The sequence below is a fragment of the Hordeum vulgare genome, chromosome 4H (genome assembly GCF_904849725.1).
Source record: "Hordeum vulgare subsp. vulgare chromosome 4H, MorexV3_pseudomolecules_assembly, whole genome shotgun sequence".
NCBI lineage: Eukaryota > Viridiplantae > Streptophyta > Magnoliopsida > Poales > Poaceae > Hordeum > Hordeum vulgare.
Window position 1 is genome coordinate 554,638,365 of NC_058521.1, and position 16,615 is coordinate 554,654,979.

A 16,615-nucleotide genomic window follows, 5' to 3' on the forward strand; every position below is an offset into this window, starting at 1 on the left:
ATCAGGATTAGTGATGAACTTAAATCATTGTTATTTAGTGCCTGCGTTGAGCATGAACATTATATCTGGATCTTGTTTATTGCGAGACGGTTACTCTTTTAAGTCAGAGAATAATGGTTGTTCTATTTCTATGAGTAACATCTTTTATGGTCATGCACCTAATGTGAGAGGATTGTTCATATTGAATCTTGATAGCGATACGCATATACATAACATTGAGACCAAAAGAGTTAGAGTTGACAATGATAGCGCCATATTTTTGTGGCACTGCCGATTAGGTCATATTGGTGTAAAGCGCATGAAGAAACTCCATGCTGATGGACTTTTGGAGTCACTTGACTTTGATTCACTTGACACGTGCGAACCATGCCTCATGGGCAAGATGACTAAGACTCCGTTCTCCGGAACTATGGAGCGTGCAAGTGACTTGTTGGAAATCATACATACCGATGTGTGTGGTCCGATGAGCGTAGTGGCGCGCTGCGGATATCGTTATTTTCTCACCTTCACTGACGATTTGAGTAGATATGGTTATGTCTACTTGATGAAGCACAAGTCTGAAACATTTGAAAAGTTCAAGCAATTTCAGAGTGAAGTGGAAAATCATCGTAACAAGAAGATCAAGTTCCTACGGTCTGATCGTGGGGGTGAATATCTGAGTTTCGAGTTTGGTGCTCACTTAAGACAATGTGGAATTGTTTCACAGTTAACACCGCCTGAAACACCACAACGTAATGGTGTGTCCGAACGTCGTAATCGTACTTTATTAGAGATGGTGCGATCTATGATGTCTCTTACCGATTTGTCGTTATCATTTTGGGGTTATGCATTAGAAACAGCTGCATTCACTTTAAATAGGGCACCATCAAAATCCGTTGAGACGACACCATATGAACTGTGGTATGGCAAAAGGTCAAAGTTGTCGTTTCTTAATGTTTGGGGATGTGATGCTTATGTCAAAAAGCTTCAGCCTGAAAAGCTGGAACCCAAAGCAGAAAGGTGCGTCTTCATAGGTTACCCAAAAGAGACAGTTGGGTACACCTTCTCTCTCAAATCCGAGGGCAAAGTGTTTGTTGCTAAAAACGGAGCTTTTCTCGAGAAGGAGTTTCTCTCGAGAGAATTGAGTGGGAGGAAGATAGAACTTGACGAGGTTGTCGAACCTCTCATCCCTCTGGATGGTGGCGCAGGGCAAGGGGAAACCTGTGTCATTGCGACGCCGGTTGAGGAGGAAGTTAATGATGATGATCATGAAACTCCGGTTCAAGTTTCTATCGAACCACGCAGGTCGACGAGACCACGTACTGCTCCAGAGTGGTACGGTAATCCCGTCTTATCAATCATGTTGTTAGACAACAATGAACCTGCAAATTATGAAGAAGCAATGGTGGGCCCAGATTCCAACAAATGGCTAGAAGCCATGAAGTCCGAGATAGGATCCATGTATGAGAACAAAGTGTGGACTTTGGAAGTACTGCCTGAGGGCCGCAAGGCTATTCAGAACAAATGGATCTTTAAGAGGAAGACGGACGCTAACGGCAATGTGACCGTTTATAAAGCTTGACTTGTGGCAAAGGGTTTTTCACAAGTTCAAGGAGTTGACTATGATGAGACATTCTCACCAGTAGCGATGCTTAAGTCCGTCAGAATCATGTTAGCAATAGCTGCATTTTTCGATTATGAAATCTGGCAGATGGATGTCAAAACGGCGTTCCTTAACGGTTTCCTTAAGGAAGAGTTGTATATGATACAACCCGAAGGTTTTGTCGATCCTAAGAATGCTAACAAGGTGTGCAAGCTCCAGCGATCCATTTATGGACTGGTGCAAGCATCTCGGAGTTGGAACAAATGTTTTGATGAGGTGATCAAAGCATTTGGGTTTATACAAGTGGTTGGAGAATCTTGTATTTATAAGAAAGTGAGTGGGAGCTCTGTGGCGTTTCTAATATTATATGTGGATGGCATATTGCTGATTGGAAACAACGTGGAGTTTTTGGAGAGCATAAAGGATTACTTGAATAAAAGTTTCTCTATGAAGGACCTAGGAGAAGCTGCTTACATTCTAGGCATTAAGATCTATAGGGATAGATCAAAACGCCTGATAGGACTTTCACAAAGCACATACCTTGATAAAGTTTTGAAGAGGTTCAAAATGGAACAGTCCAAGAAAGGGTTTTTGCCAGTTTTACAAGGTAGGAAATTGAGTAAGACTCAGTGCCCAGCAACTGATGAAGATAGAGAGCATATGCGCTCCGTCCCCTATGCTTTAGCCATAGGTTCTATCATGTATGCAATGCTGTGCACTAGACCGGATGTTAGCCTGGCCATAAGTATGGCGGGTAGGTTCCAGAGTAATCCAGGAGTGGATCACTGGACAGCGGTCAAGAATATCCTGAAGTACCTGAAAAGGACTAAGGAGATGTTTCTCGTGTATGGAGGTGACGAAGAGCTCGCCGTAAAAGGTTACGTCGATGCAAGCTTTGACACAGATCCGGACGACTCTAAGTCGCAAATCGGATACGTATTTATTCTTAATGGGGGTGCGGTAAGCTGGTGCAGTTCCAAGCAAAGCGTCGTAGCAGATTCTACATGTGAAGCGGAATACATGGCTGCCTCGGAGGCGGCTAAGGAGGGTGTCTGGATGAAGCAGTTCATGACGGATCTTGGAGTGGTGCCAAGCGCACTGAATCCAATAACCTTGTTCTGTGACAACACGGGTGCCATTGCCTTAGCAAAGGAACCACGGTTTCACAAGAAGACCAGACACATCAAACGACGCTTCAACCTCATCCGCAACTACGTCGAGGGAGAGGACGTAAATATATGCAAAGTGCACACGGATCTGAATGTAGCAGACCCGCTGACTAAACATCTTCCACGGCCAAAGCATGATCAACACCAGAACTGTATGGGTGTTAGATTTATTACAATGTAATTCACATGGTGATGTGAGGGCTAGATTATTGACTCTAGTGCAAGTGGGAGACTGTTGGAATTATGCCCTAGAGGCAATAATAAATATAGTTATTATTATAATTCCTGTATCAAGATAATCGTTTATTATCCATGCTATAATTGTATTGAATGAAGACTCATTTACATGTGTGGATACATAGACAAAACACCGTCCCTAGCAAGCCTCTAGTTGGCTAGCCAGTTGATCAAAGATAGTTAGTGTCTTCTGATTATGAACAAAGTGTTGTTGCTTGATAACTGGATCACGTCATTAGGAGAATCACGTGATGGACTAGACCCAAACTAATAGACGTAGCATGTTGATCGTGTCATTTTGTTGCTACTGTTTTCTGCGTGTCAAGTATTTATTCCTATCACCATGAGATCATATAACTCACTGACACCGGAGGAATGCTTTGTGTGTATCAAACGTCGCAACGTAACTGGGTGACTATAAAGATGATCTACAGGTATCTCCGAAGGTGTTAGTTGAGTTAGTATGGATCAAGACTGGGATTTGTCACTCCGTGTGATGGAGAGGTATCTCGGGGCCCACTCGGTAATACAACATCACACACAAGCCTTGCAAGCAATGTACCTTAGTGTAAGTTGCGGGATCTTGTATTACGGAACGAGTAAAGAGACTTGCCGGTAAATGAGATTGAAATAGGTATACAGATACTGACGATCGAATCTCGGGCAAGTAACATACCGAAGGACAAAGGGAATGACATACGGGATTATATGAATCCTTGGCACTGAGGTTCAAACGATAGGATCTTCGTAGAATATGTAGGATCCAATATGGGCATCCAGGTCCCGCTATTGGATATTGACCGAGGAGTCTCTCGGGTCATGTCTACATAGTTCTCGAACCCGCAGGGTCTGCACACTTAAGGTTCGACGTTGTTTTATGCGTATTTGAGTTATATGGTTGGTTACCGAATGTTGTTCGGAGTCCCGGATGAGATCACGGACGTCACGAGGGTTTCCGGAATAGTCCGGAAACGAAGATTGATATATAGGATGACCTCATTTGATTACCGGAAGGTTTTCGGAGTTACCGGAAAAGTACCGGGAATGACGAATGGGTTCCGGGAGTTCACCGGGGGGGGGCAACCCACCCTGGGGAAGCCCATAGGCCTTGAGGGTGGCACACCAGCCCTTAGTGGGCTGGTGGGACAGCCCAAGAGGGCCCTATGCGCCTAGAGAAGAAAATCAAGGAGAAAAGAAAAAAAAAGAGGAGGTGGGAAGGGAAGGAAGGACTCCCTCCCACCAAACCAAGTCCAACTCGGTTTGGGGGGGGGGGGAACCTTCCCCCTTGGACTCGGCCGACCCCCTTGGGGCTCCTTGAGCCCCAAGGCAAGGTCCCCTCCCTCCCACCTATATATACGGAGGTTTTAGGGCTGATTTGAGACGACTTTTCCACGGCAGCCCGACCACATACCTCCACGGTTTTTCCTCTAGATCGCGTTTCTGCGGAGCTCGGGCGGAGCACTGCTGTGACAAGGTCATCACCAACTTCCGGAGCGCCGTCACGCTGCCGGAGAACTCTTCTACCTCTCCATCTCTCTTGCTGGATCAAGAAGGCCGAGATCATCATCGAGCTGTACGTGTGCTGAACGCGGAGGTGCCGTCCGTTCGGTACTAGATCGTGGGACTGATCGCGGGATTGTTCGCGGGGCGGATCGAGGGACGTGAGGACGTTCCACTACATCAACCGCGTTCACTAACGCTTCTGCTGTACGGTCTACAAGGGTACGTAGATCACTCATCCCCTCTCGTAGATGGACATCACCATGATAGGTCTTCGTGCGCGTAGGAAATTTTTTGTTTCCCATGCGACGTTCCCCAACAGTACCCAGCATGGCATACTTCAGATTCTACAGCCAAGGCATAGAAGACGAGCTTCGTCTATTCTCTTTATTCTGCCAGGGTCGGGTTTTGAGTCTTACTCAAATTCACACCTTACAACGCAACCAAGAACTCCTTCTTTGCTGATCTATTTTGAACTCCTTAAAAAACTTGTCAAGGCATGCATCTTGTTGAAACTTCCATTAAGCGCTTTTGATCTATCTCCATAGATCTTTGATGCTCAACGTTCAAGTAGCGCAATCCAGGTATTCCTTTGAAAAACTCCTTTCAAACAACCTTGTATACTTTACAGAAATTCTACATTGCTTCTGATCCACAATATGTCAACCACATATTCTTATCAGAAATTCTATAGTGCTCCCACTCACTTCTTTGGAAATACAAGTTTCTCATAAACCTTGTACAAACCCAAAATCTTTGATCATCTCATCAAAGTGTATATTCCAACTCCGAGATGCTTGCACCAGTCCATTGAAGGATCGCTGGAGCTTGCATACTTGCTAGTATCTTTAGGATCGACAAAACCTCCTGGTTGTATCACATACAATGTTTGCTCAAGGAAACCGTCGAGGAAACAATGTTTTGACATCCTATGTGAAATATTTCATAAATAATGCAGCAACTACTAACATAATTCTAACAGACTTTCAGCATCGCTACGAGTGAGAAAGTCTCATCATAGTCAACTGTTTGATCTTGTCGGAAACATCTTTGCGACAAGTCGAGCTTTTCTTAATAGTGACTTATCACCATCATCGTCTGTCTTCCTTTTAAAGATCCATCTTTACTCAATAGTACTATGACCATTAAGTAGTTCTTCCAAAGTCTACACTTTGTTTTCATACATGGACCCTCTCTCGGATTTCATGGCCTCCAGCCATTTGTCGGAATCCGGGCCCACCATTGCTTTCTCCATAACTCGTAGGTTCACTGTTGCTCAACAACATGACCTCCAAGACAGGGTTACCGTACCACTCTGCAGTACTACGTGACCTTGTCAACCTACGAGGTTTGTAGTAACTTGATCCGATGCTCGATGATCACCATCATCAGCTTTCACTTCAATTGGTGTAGGCGCCACAGGAACAACTTCCTGTGCCCTGCTACACACTGGTTGAAGTGATGGTTCAATAACCTCATCAAGTTCCACCACCCTCCCACTCAATTCTTTCGAGAGAAACCTTTCCTCGAGAAAGGATCCGTTTCTAGAAACAAACACTTTGCTTCCGGATCTGAGATAGGAGATGTATCCAACTGTTTTGGATATCTTAGGAAGATGCATTTATCCGCTTTGGGTTCGAGCTTATCAGACTGAAACTTTTTCACATAAGCATCGCAGCTCCAAACTTTCAAGAAACGACAGCTTAGATTTCTCTAAACCTTAGTCTATACTGTGTCATCTCAACGGAAATACGCGGTGCCCTATTTAAAGTGAATGCGGTTGTCTCTAATGCATAACCCATAAACGATAGTGGTAATTCGATATGAGACATGATAGTATGCACCATATCAAATAGGGCGTCGCTAAGACGTTCAGACACATCATCACACTATGGTGTTCCAGGTGGCATGAACTGCGAAACAATTTCCACATTGTGTTAACTGCGTACCAAAACTCGTAACTCAAATATTCATCTCTATGATCATATCGTAGACTGTTTATCCTCTTGTCACGACGATCTTCACTCTAAAATAGCTTTGAACTTGCAACATTTCAGACTTGTGATTCATCAAGTAAATACTCCTGTATCTACTCAAATCGTCAGTGAAGTAAGAACATAATGATATCCACTGCGTGCCTTAGCACTTATTGGACTGCACACATCAAAAATGCATTACTCCCAACAAGTTACTCTACTTGTTTCATGTGGCATGTTTTGCATGTCTCAAGTGATTCAAAATCAAGTGAGTCCAAACGATCCATCAGCATGGAGCTTCTTCATGCATTTTACACCAACATGACTCAAGTGGCAGTGCCACAACTAAGTGGTACTATCATTATTACTTTTTATCTTTTGGCACTAATATTATGAACATGTGTAACACTACGATCGAGATTCAATAAACCATTGAGGGTAATTATTCAAGAAAATAGAATAACTATTATTCTTTTAAATGAATAATCGTATTGCAACAAACACGATCCAATCATGTTCATGCTCAACGCAAACACCAAATAACAATTATTTTGGTTTCACCACCAATCCCGATGATAGAGGGAGCGTGCGACGTTTGATCATATCAACCTTGGGAACACTTCCAACATGTATCGTCACCTCGCCTTTAGCTAGTCTCCGTTTATTCCGTAGCTTTCATTTCGTGTTACTAATCACTTAGCAACCGAACCGGTATCCAATACCCTCGTGCTACTAGGAGTACTAGTAAAGTACACATCAACATCATGTATATCAAATATACTTCTTTCGACTTTTGCCAGCCTTCTTATCTACCAAGTATCTAGAGTTGCTCCGCCTCAGTGACCGTTCCCCTCATAGCAGAAGCACTTAGTCCCGGGCTTGGGTTTAATCTGGGGTCTCTTCGTTAGTGCAGCAACTGCTTTGCCATTTCACGAAGTACCCCTTCTAGCCCTTTCCTTTCTCGAAACTTAGTGGTTTTACTAACCATCAACTATTGACGCTCCTTCTTGATTTCTACTTTCGCGGTGTCAAACATCGCGAATCGCTCAAGGATCATTGTATCTATCCTTGATATGTTATAGTTCATCACGAAGCTCTCACAGCTTGGTGGCAGTGACTTTGGAGAACCATCACTATCTTATCTGGAAGATCAACTCCCACTTGATTCAAGCGATTGTCGTACTCAGATAATCTGAGCACACGCTCAATGATTGAGCTTTTCTCCTCTACTTCGTGGACAAAGAATCTTGTCGGAGGTCTCATACCTCTTAACAAGGGCACAAGCATGAAATGACAATTTCATCTCTTTAGAACATCTCTTATGTTCCGTGATGTTTCAAAGCGTCTTCGACGCCTTGCTTCTAAGACATTAAGTATTTTGTACTGAACTATCGTGTAGTCATCAGAAACGTGTATGTCGGATGTTCACAACATCTACAGACGAGCTCGAGGTGCAGCACACCGAGTGGTGCATTAAGGACATAAGCCTTCTGCGCAGCAACGAGGACAATCCTCGGCCTTACAGACTCAGTCTGCAAGGTTTGGTACTATCAACTTTCAACTAAATTTTCTCTAGGAACATATAAAAACAGTAGAGCTATAGCGCAAGCTACATCATAATTCGCAAAGACCATTAGACTATATTCATGACAATTAGTTCAATTAATCATATTACTTAAGAACTCCCACTCAAAAAGTACATCTCTCTAGTCATTTGAGTGGTACATGATCCAAATCCACTATCTCAAGTCCGATCATCACGTGAGTCGAGAATAGTTTCAGTGGTAAGCATCTCTATGATAATCATATCAACTATACGATTCATGCTCGACCTTTCGGTCTCATGTGTTCCGAGGCCATGTCTGCACATGCTAGGCTCGTCAAGCTTAACCCGAGTGTTCCGTGTGTGCAACTGTTTTGCACCCGTTGTATGTGAACGTTGAGTCTATCACACCCGATCATCACGTGGTGTCTCGAAACGAAGAACTGTCGCAACGGTGCACAGTGGGAGAGAACACAATTTCGTCTTGAAATTTTAGTGAGAGATCACCTCATAATGCTACCGTCGTTCTAAGCAAGATAAGGTGCATAAAGGATTAACATCACATGCAATTCATAAGTGACATGATATGGCCATCATCATGTGCTTCTTGATCTCCATCACCAAAGCACCGGCACGATCTTCTTGTCACCAGCATCACACCATGATCTCCATCATCATGATCTCCATCAACGTGTCGCCATCGGGGTTGTCGTGCTACTCATGCTATTACTACTAAAGCTACGTCCTAGCAATATAGTAAAAGCATCTGCAAGCACAAACGTTAGTTTAAAGACAACCCTATGGCTCCTGCCGGTTGCCGTACCATAGACATGCAAGTCGATATTAACTATTACAACATGATCATCTCATACATCCAATATATCACATCACATCATTGGCCATATCACATCACAAGCATACCCTGCAAAAACAAGTTAGGCGTCCTCTAATTGTTGTTGCATGTTTTACGTGGTGACCATGGGTATCTAGTAGGATCGCATCTTACTTACGAAAACACCACAACGGAGATATATGAGTTGCTATTTAACCTCATCCAAGGACCTCCTCGGTCAAATCTGATTCAACTAAAGTTGGAGAAACCGACACTCGTCGGTCATCTTTGAGCAACGGAGTTACTCGTAGCGATGAAACCAGTCTCTCGTAAGCGTACGAGTAAAGTCGGTCCGAGCCGCTTCGATCCAACAATATCGCGGAATCAAGAAAAGACTAAGGAGGTCAGCAAAACGCACATCACCGCCCACAAAAACTTTTGTGTTCTACTCGAGATTACATCTACGCATGAACCTAGCTCCGATACCACTGTTGGGGAACGTCGCATGGGAAACAAAAAATTTCCTACGCGCACGAAGTCCTATCATGGTGATGTCCATCTACGAGAGGGGATTTCTGATCTACGTACCCTTGTAGATCACACAGCAGAAGCGTTAAGAAACGCGGTTGATGTAGTGGAACATCCTCACGTCCCTCGATCCGCCCCACGAACCGTCCCGCGATCCGTCCCACGATCCGCTCTGATCTAGTGCCGAACGGACGGCACCTCTGCGTTCAGCACACGTACAGCTCGACGATTATCTCGGCCTTCTTGATCCAGCAAGAGATACGGAGAGGTAGATGAGTTCTCCGGCAGCGTGACGGCGCTCCGGAGGTTGGTGGTGATCTAATCTCAGCAGGGCTCCGCCCGAGCTCCGCAGAAACGCGATCTAGAGGAAAAACCGTGGAGGTATGTGGTCGGGCTGCCGTGGCAAAAGTTGTCTCAAATCAGCCCTAATACCTCAGTATATATAGGAGGGAGGGGGAGGGAAGAGGCAGACACAAACCCTCAAGGTTTGGCCGAAATTGGAGGTGGAGGAGTCCTACTCCAATCCTACTTGGAGTAGGATTCCACCTTCCCACTTGGAAACTCTTTCCACCTTGTATTTTTTCCTTCTCAAACCTTATGGGCCTTAGTGGGAACTTATTTTTTCCACCTTGTATCTTCTCATAGCCCATGAGACCCCTTGGGGCGTGACACCCCTCCCGATGGTCCCCGGCACCCCTCCCGACACTCCCGGTACACTACCGATGAGCCCGAAACTTTTCCGGTGACCAAAACAGGACTTCCTATATATCAATCTTTACCTCCGGACCATTCCGTAGCTCCTCGTGACGTACAGGATCTCATCCGGGACTCCGAATAACATTCGGTAACCAACCATATAACTCAAATACGCATAAAACAACGTCGAACCTTAAGTGTGCAGACCCTGCGGGTTCGAGAACTATGTAGACATGACCCGAGTGACTCCTCGGTCAATATCCAATAGCGGGACCTGGATGCCCATATTGGATCCCACATATTCTATGAAGATCTTATCGTTTGAACCTCAGTGCCAAGGATTCATATAATCCCGTATGTCATTCCCTTTGTCCTTTGGTATGTTACTTGCCCGAGATTCGATCGTCAGTATTCGCATACCTATTTCAATCTCATTTACTGGCAAGTCTCTTTACTCGTTCTGTAATACAAGATCCCGCAACTTACAGTAAGTCACATTGCTTGCAAGGCTTGTGTGTGATGTTGTATTACCGAGTGGGCCGAGAGATACCTCTCCGTCACACGGAGTGACAAATCCCAGTCTCAATCCATACTAACTCAACGAACACCTTCGGAGATACCTGTAGAGCATCTTTATAGTCACCCAGTTACGTTGCGACGTTTTATACACACAAAGCATTCCTCCGGTGTCAGTGAGTTATATGATCTCATGGTCATAGGAACAAATACTTGACACGCAGAAAACAGTAGCAACAAAATGACACGATCAACATGCTACGTCTATTAGTTTGGGTCTAGTCCATCACATGATTCTCCTATGATGTGATCCCGTTATCAAGTGACAACACTTGCCTATGGTCAGGAAACCTTGACCATCTTTGATCAACGAGCTAGTCAACTAGAGGCTTACTAGGGACAGTGTTTTGCTTATGTATCCACACATGCACTCTGTTTCCAATCAATACAATTATAGCATGGATAATAAACGATTATCATGAACAAAGAAATATAATAATAACTAATTTATTATTGCCTCTAGGGCATATTTCCAATAAAGTTGAGTACATAGTTGTGGTTGATGGTGGCAAGGAAGTGTTGTGGATGAAGAACTTCTTGCAAGAACTAGGCATTAAACAAGATAAGTATGTTTTGCATCAGTCAAAGTGTTATTCATCTTGCCAAGATTTCATGATATCATTCTAGAAACAAGAACATTGATGTGACCTATCATTCACTACACGAATCGGGCATTTTGCCGTCAGGACGCTAAAGACGGCAAAGAGAGAATTACAGACGGCAAAAATTTTGCCGTCAGCCCATGACGGCAAAAAATGTCGTCAGACCATGTGCCCGCAAAGGGTAATTTTGCCGTCATCCAATTATTTTTAAAGACGGCAAAATAATTTTGCCGTCATCTAGTTATTTTTACAGACGGCAAAATACGTCTTTGCCGTCATCCAGTTATTTTTACAGACGACAAAATATTTTTTCACCCACGTCCGTGTGTGGTGGGATGGGGTAGGTTGGTGTGTCTCAGATGTTGCCACGTCATCGATCCACGTGATCGATCCGTGTGTTGTGCTTCTTCTTTGCCGTCATCACTTTCTATTACAGGCGGCAAATTATGTCTTTGCCGTCATCCGCTTATTTTTACAGACGGCAAAATAATTTTGCCGTCTGCAATTTTTATTATAGACGGCAAAATATGTTTACGCCGGCAGTCATTCTTTGCCGTCAGCAGCTGACGGCAACTGACGGCAAAAGTGCTCTTTGCCGTCATCCACGAAGAAAAGCTGACGGCAAAGATCTTAACAGACGGCAAATTACCTGATTCCCGTAGTGATTGGATTCAAAATGTTATTAATCTTGCCAAGACTTCATGCTACAACTTGAGAAGATATACACTGACAACAAATGTTTCAAATATGTTGACCAAGATATTGCCAAGTGAGAAGCTACATGCATGTTGCAAGGTAGCGGGCTTGACATACCCTCCCTCATGAGTCGGAGGGGGAGTTTTGTTGGGATATCCTTCTCATGTGGGTTGTTAGGAGGTGACAAACTGAAACCTTTAGGTAACCCAAACATGTGGCAAAGCCCACTGCCAATTAGCGTCTTGACCCGGGGTCATTTTTCTATTGCATGTGAGGTAAAGGAAGTGTCTACGCCACCATCCAATAGCCACCCGCACAAGTGACAAATATGAGGTTAGCCTCCATTGGAGAGGAACAAAAGAAAACCAAGAGAGTAAGGGAGTGGGAGGAAGATTGAAGGAAGAGCTTGCAAGCACAGAGGGAGCTCCTCCCCAATATTGTCCCTCACACTCTCACGTGGTTGCAAAAAGAAAAGGCATACAAACTTCCCCTTCTATCGGACCACGGGATGACATGACGCATTGGCTAGTAGTCCCGATGCGGAGCATTCTATGGTTCTTACCGTGGCATTTGCTTATTCTTCGCAATGGCCCTATTGATACATGAAATTCATTGGCAACATAGTTCACTACTCGCATCATTGTGTAACCAAGACACCTATTGCACGATACATAATCTAAAGGCGATGCAGGTAGAAAGTCATCACCATTGGTCATCAACTCGTAGACTTGATGCATACTAGTAATATGTCACTCATTTACCACTCTCTTTGGTCATAGAAGATTAAAATGGTAAATCTACTTTGAATTGTTACCTGTAAATGTTTTTTTAACATTCAATACTTCAAGGTGGACTATGATCCTTCGATTTAAAAACCCTTTACTATCCTTATAGCTATGGGGCATCTTTCTTTCACATGATAGGAAAATATGTAAATTCTACTAGATTGGATACTATGAATTTGTAGCAAATGGTGTTTGATGAATAAAAACCATGTGGATATTTCAAAAAGGTTGAAGTTAATGGATTTTTTCTCATGAAATTAAACACAAAGGAATTCCAACAACAAGAAAATCCTGCATGGATTGCAGTCATACAAATCAAACTACCCACCTAGGAAAAATATCATGAGGATTACATGCATTCAGATATGTTTAATAATATGTTGAATCAAAAGTGCCATGAACTAATTGACAAAGTTTTCTCAAGTCGATAACCCTTAAACACTAGTTGGTTTCTCACTCATAAGTGATCAACTTTCATATGAAATATTTTAAGATATTTTTTTGCGAGAAAAAGTTGGGATATGATATGTATGAATGGAAAAAGAAGTGTTCATAACTTAAACACCAAAGACTTTCACTTCAAGAATTATGTTGATGACATAGCGGCCGTATACTTGTATGATTGGCACTGATCACATGGCTGATTCAGTTGACAAGGATTAAGAAATTAACGTGTACTTGCATACACATTCGATGCCTTGGTGTCCTTGTCAGACTAATTAATCCAAGCAGCATAACTCAAAAGCAGAAGACACACATCTAATACAACTATCAAGTAATCATGCATTTTTTTTCCTCAAGAATAAGTTTAGCTTCCAAGTAATGATATTGTAGGTGTGAGTGGTGGCTTCGGATGGTTTGATGTATGTTCTTGTTAGACCCTTTTTTTTGGAAAAGGAGGTTAAACCTCCGGCCTCTGCATCAATCGATGCATGCAACCATCTTTATTAATTATTTCATCTTGTTAGACCTATGTTGAATAATTAATAAAAATGGCCGTATGCATCGATTGATGCACGTCGGGGGTTTGAACCTCCTTTTTCAAAAAAAGTAATGATATTGTGTTAGTCGTCGTTTGACCTCAGATTAAGCAGCAAAAAAGTGGATGCATATTGCCTGACTGCTTTAATGGTTAGCTCGATCATATGGCCAGTAGTTAGTTAGAAATCCACAGCTAGTTGGGGCGGTGCATGCAAGAATAGGAGCGAGTTAGGCTTGCAGTTCGAGACCGTTTTAAACTTATAATTAGTAATGGCTAACATGACATCCAGCACTACTCCGGATTTCGCTTTCAGCTACTCGCATGCGCTGAAAACTGTACGGTCCGAATGTAGGTAGACAAGAAATTGGAACGTCTGAATCTTCTCTCTGCTGTGAAAAGCCATAAACTAGCCAAGCCGAAAAAGCGAAATATCATAAACGTCCAACCTTTTCAAATCAGTTCAAGTAGAAGCCCTCTTACAGAAACATTTGTACGTGCTGAACGAAAGCGCGCGGGCTTAGTTTTATGTTCTACTACTACTAGTACTAGCTATAGACTTGGTAGGCTAGTCCCTGGAAGAATGTCAAATCAGTTGTTCAGTTAACCAATCATTTTGAATTGATTTAATGATGAAACGAGGTAGGAGAGCTCGGTCGATCTGACCTGCGTTGGATGATTAGAACGCGCAAGTCAATCTGTGGAGGTTGCGGCCATGTGCACCCATACGCTCGTTGGAACCGCAATCTCATATGTTAACACGACAATCATTCTTCTCCATCTGAACCCGTACCCGGCCGGCCTCATTCATGAGCGTTCCTATTTAAGCACCACCATTGTCGCCATCATTCCTCACCTACGAACCCACTCGATCGCCATACTATCTAGCAAGCTAGCTAGCCATCTGATCTCTCCTTGTTTCTGGGACTCTCAGCAGAAAGATGGGAGCTGGGATGCGCTTCCTGCAGCTGTTCGCGGCCGTTCTCGCGTTCTGCTCCGTGCCGGCCAAGTCCGACTACTGGCAGCAGGCCTACGCCACGTTCTACGGCGGCGCCGACGGCGCTGAAACGATGGGTAAGCAACCTAATCAAGCCTTAACTCCGGCTTGCTCCGGCACCATCAATTTGCCCAATATTACATATCTATGCAAATATGCAATGCAATGCGTGTGTGCACGTCTGACTTTATCTGCATGCATGTGCAATGTGCAGGTGGCGCATGTGGGTATGGTAACCTCTACACTGCGGGGTACGGGATCAACAACGCAGCGCTGAGCACGACGCTGTTCAACAACGGCTTGTCGTGCGGGCAATGCTACCTCATCACCTGCGACACCAGCAAGTCGAATATGTGCAAGCCCGGCACGGCCATCACCGTGTCCGCCACCAACTTGTGCCCTCCCAACTGGGCTAAAGCCAACGACAACGGTGGGTGGTGCAACCCTCCCCGCGTGCACTTCGACATGTCCCAGCCCGCCTGGGAGAACCTTGCCATCTACCGCGCCGGCATTGTCCCCGTCCTCTACCAGCGGGTCGCGTGCAAGAGGCAGGGTGGCCTGCGGTTCACCATCACCGGCTTCAACTTCTTCGAGCTGGTGCTGGTGAGCAACATTGCCATGAGCGGGTCGATCAAGAACATGTTGGTGAAGGGGACCAACACAGCGTGGATCACGATGTCCCAGAACTGGGGCGCTAACTGGCAGTGCCTAGCAGGGCTGCAAGGGCAGTCGCTCAGCTTCGCAATCACCTCCTCCGGCGGCCAGTACAAGGTCTTCCAGGACGTCGTGCCGGCGTGGTGGCTGTTCGGACAGACCTTCAGCACCTGGCAACAGTTCGACTACTAGCTACGTATAATTTGTATTACTATTACTATATCAGTTCGCTTCGTTGAGGGCGAACATGCATGGAACTATCCAGAGTCCAGACGCATACTCATTATTCCTTCGATCCATTTTGATTCATCAGCTCGTTGCCCATCGAGTGGCAGCAGTAGATTTGAATTGTAAATCTGTAATCCACGACCATACCTATAGCTATTAAAGGATTATTTGGCGTGGAACAATATATACCGACCCACACTCTGTCTCCTCCATCTAGAACAGCATATATACATGCATGTGTAACTGTATATCGTGCATGTGCTGCTGAGTGATGACATGCTGGAAGCTGCTCGCCATGTCTAAGACAGATTCCTCGCGACCATGCTGCAACAATTAAAACAAGCGGCAGCAACAACCGACTGAACCGGGAGCACATGCATGCATGCGAGACAATGTCAACTCGTCCTCCTCGCGCAATAATGTCAACTCGCCTACGCAAAGGCTGACTGCCCTGGGCACGGCGCTTTGCTCCAACGGAAAAGATACCATGGTCTCCGGATGAGGCGAGTAGCTGCTCCGGCGAGAGTCGGCTGGACTGGTGATGGCAGCGACGACGTTTACAATGATTTAGGTCGAGTGTTGGGACAACTATGCAGGTGTGAGTTACGTTGCTTCAGTTTCTAGGTGGAGACGATAGACGGATCGACATGGACGGGAGTCTCTCTCCTGCCAGCATATGCATACGGAAGTTTGACCTCTACATTTTGAAGCACTACCCTTTTTGCCGGGAATGCTTTTCCACTCGACTTATCTTAATTAGGCATCAGTCAAAATTTTATCCCGTTGGATCATGCTATGTCATTCGGGGAGCTCCTATTCCACACCATTGCAGTATATTGGAAAAAAGTTCATTTTACCCTGAATTTGTAGAGGATTCAGCAAAACGAACACACATGCCGAAATCCCCATGAATTGCATTCCAGTCTAAAAAAATCCTTGGTTCGTTTGCCAAACCTGAATTGTTGACGTGACCGGGATTTAGGTGTGCTGCAAGGTGCATGCGTGGAAAAGACTGGACCAGCCCAGTCCGCCAGT

At 44.5% G+C, this 16,615-nt stretch overlaps 1 protein-coding gene across 1 annotated transcript; it reads left to right on the top strand.

Moving 5' to 3' along the window:
- Positions 1–14,533: 14,533 nt before the first annotated feature.
- Positions 14,534–15,762, top strand: LOC123446982 (expansin-A31-like). Its single transcript, XM_045123532.1, has 2 exons — positions 14,534–14,775; positions 14,913–15,762. Exons 1-2 carry the CDS (start codon positions 14,643–14,645, stop codon positions 15,542–15,544), a joined length of 765 nt encoding a protein of 254 aa, XP_044979467.1. The 5' UTR covers positions 14,534–14,642; the 3' UTR covers positions 15,545–15,762.
- The last annotated feature ends 853 nt before the right edge of the window (positions 15,763–16,615 follow it).

Coding starts and splice junctions, on each gene's coding strand:
- LOC123446982 (XM_045123532.1), top strand. CDS start 14,643: ATGGGAGCTGGGATGCGCTTCCTGCAGCTGTTCGCGGCCGTTCTCGCG. Junction 14,776..14,912: donor CGACGGCGCTGAAACGATGG/GTAAGCAACCTA, acceptor TGCAATGTGCAG/GTGGCGCATGTGGGTATGGT.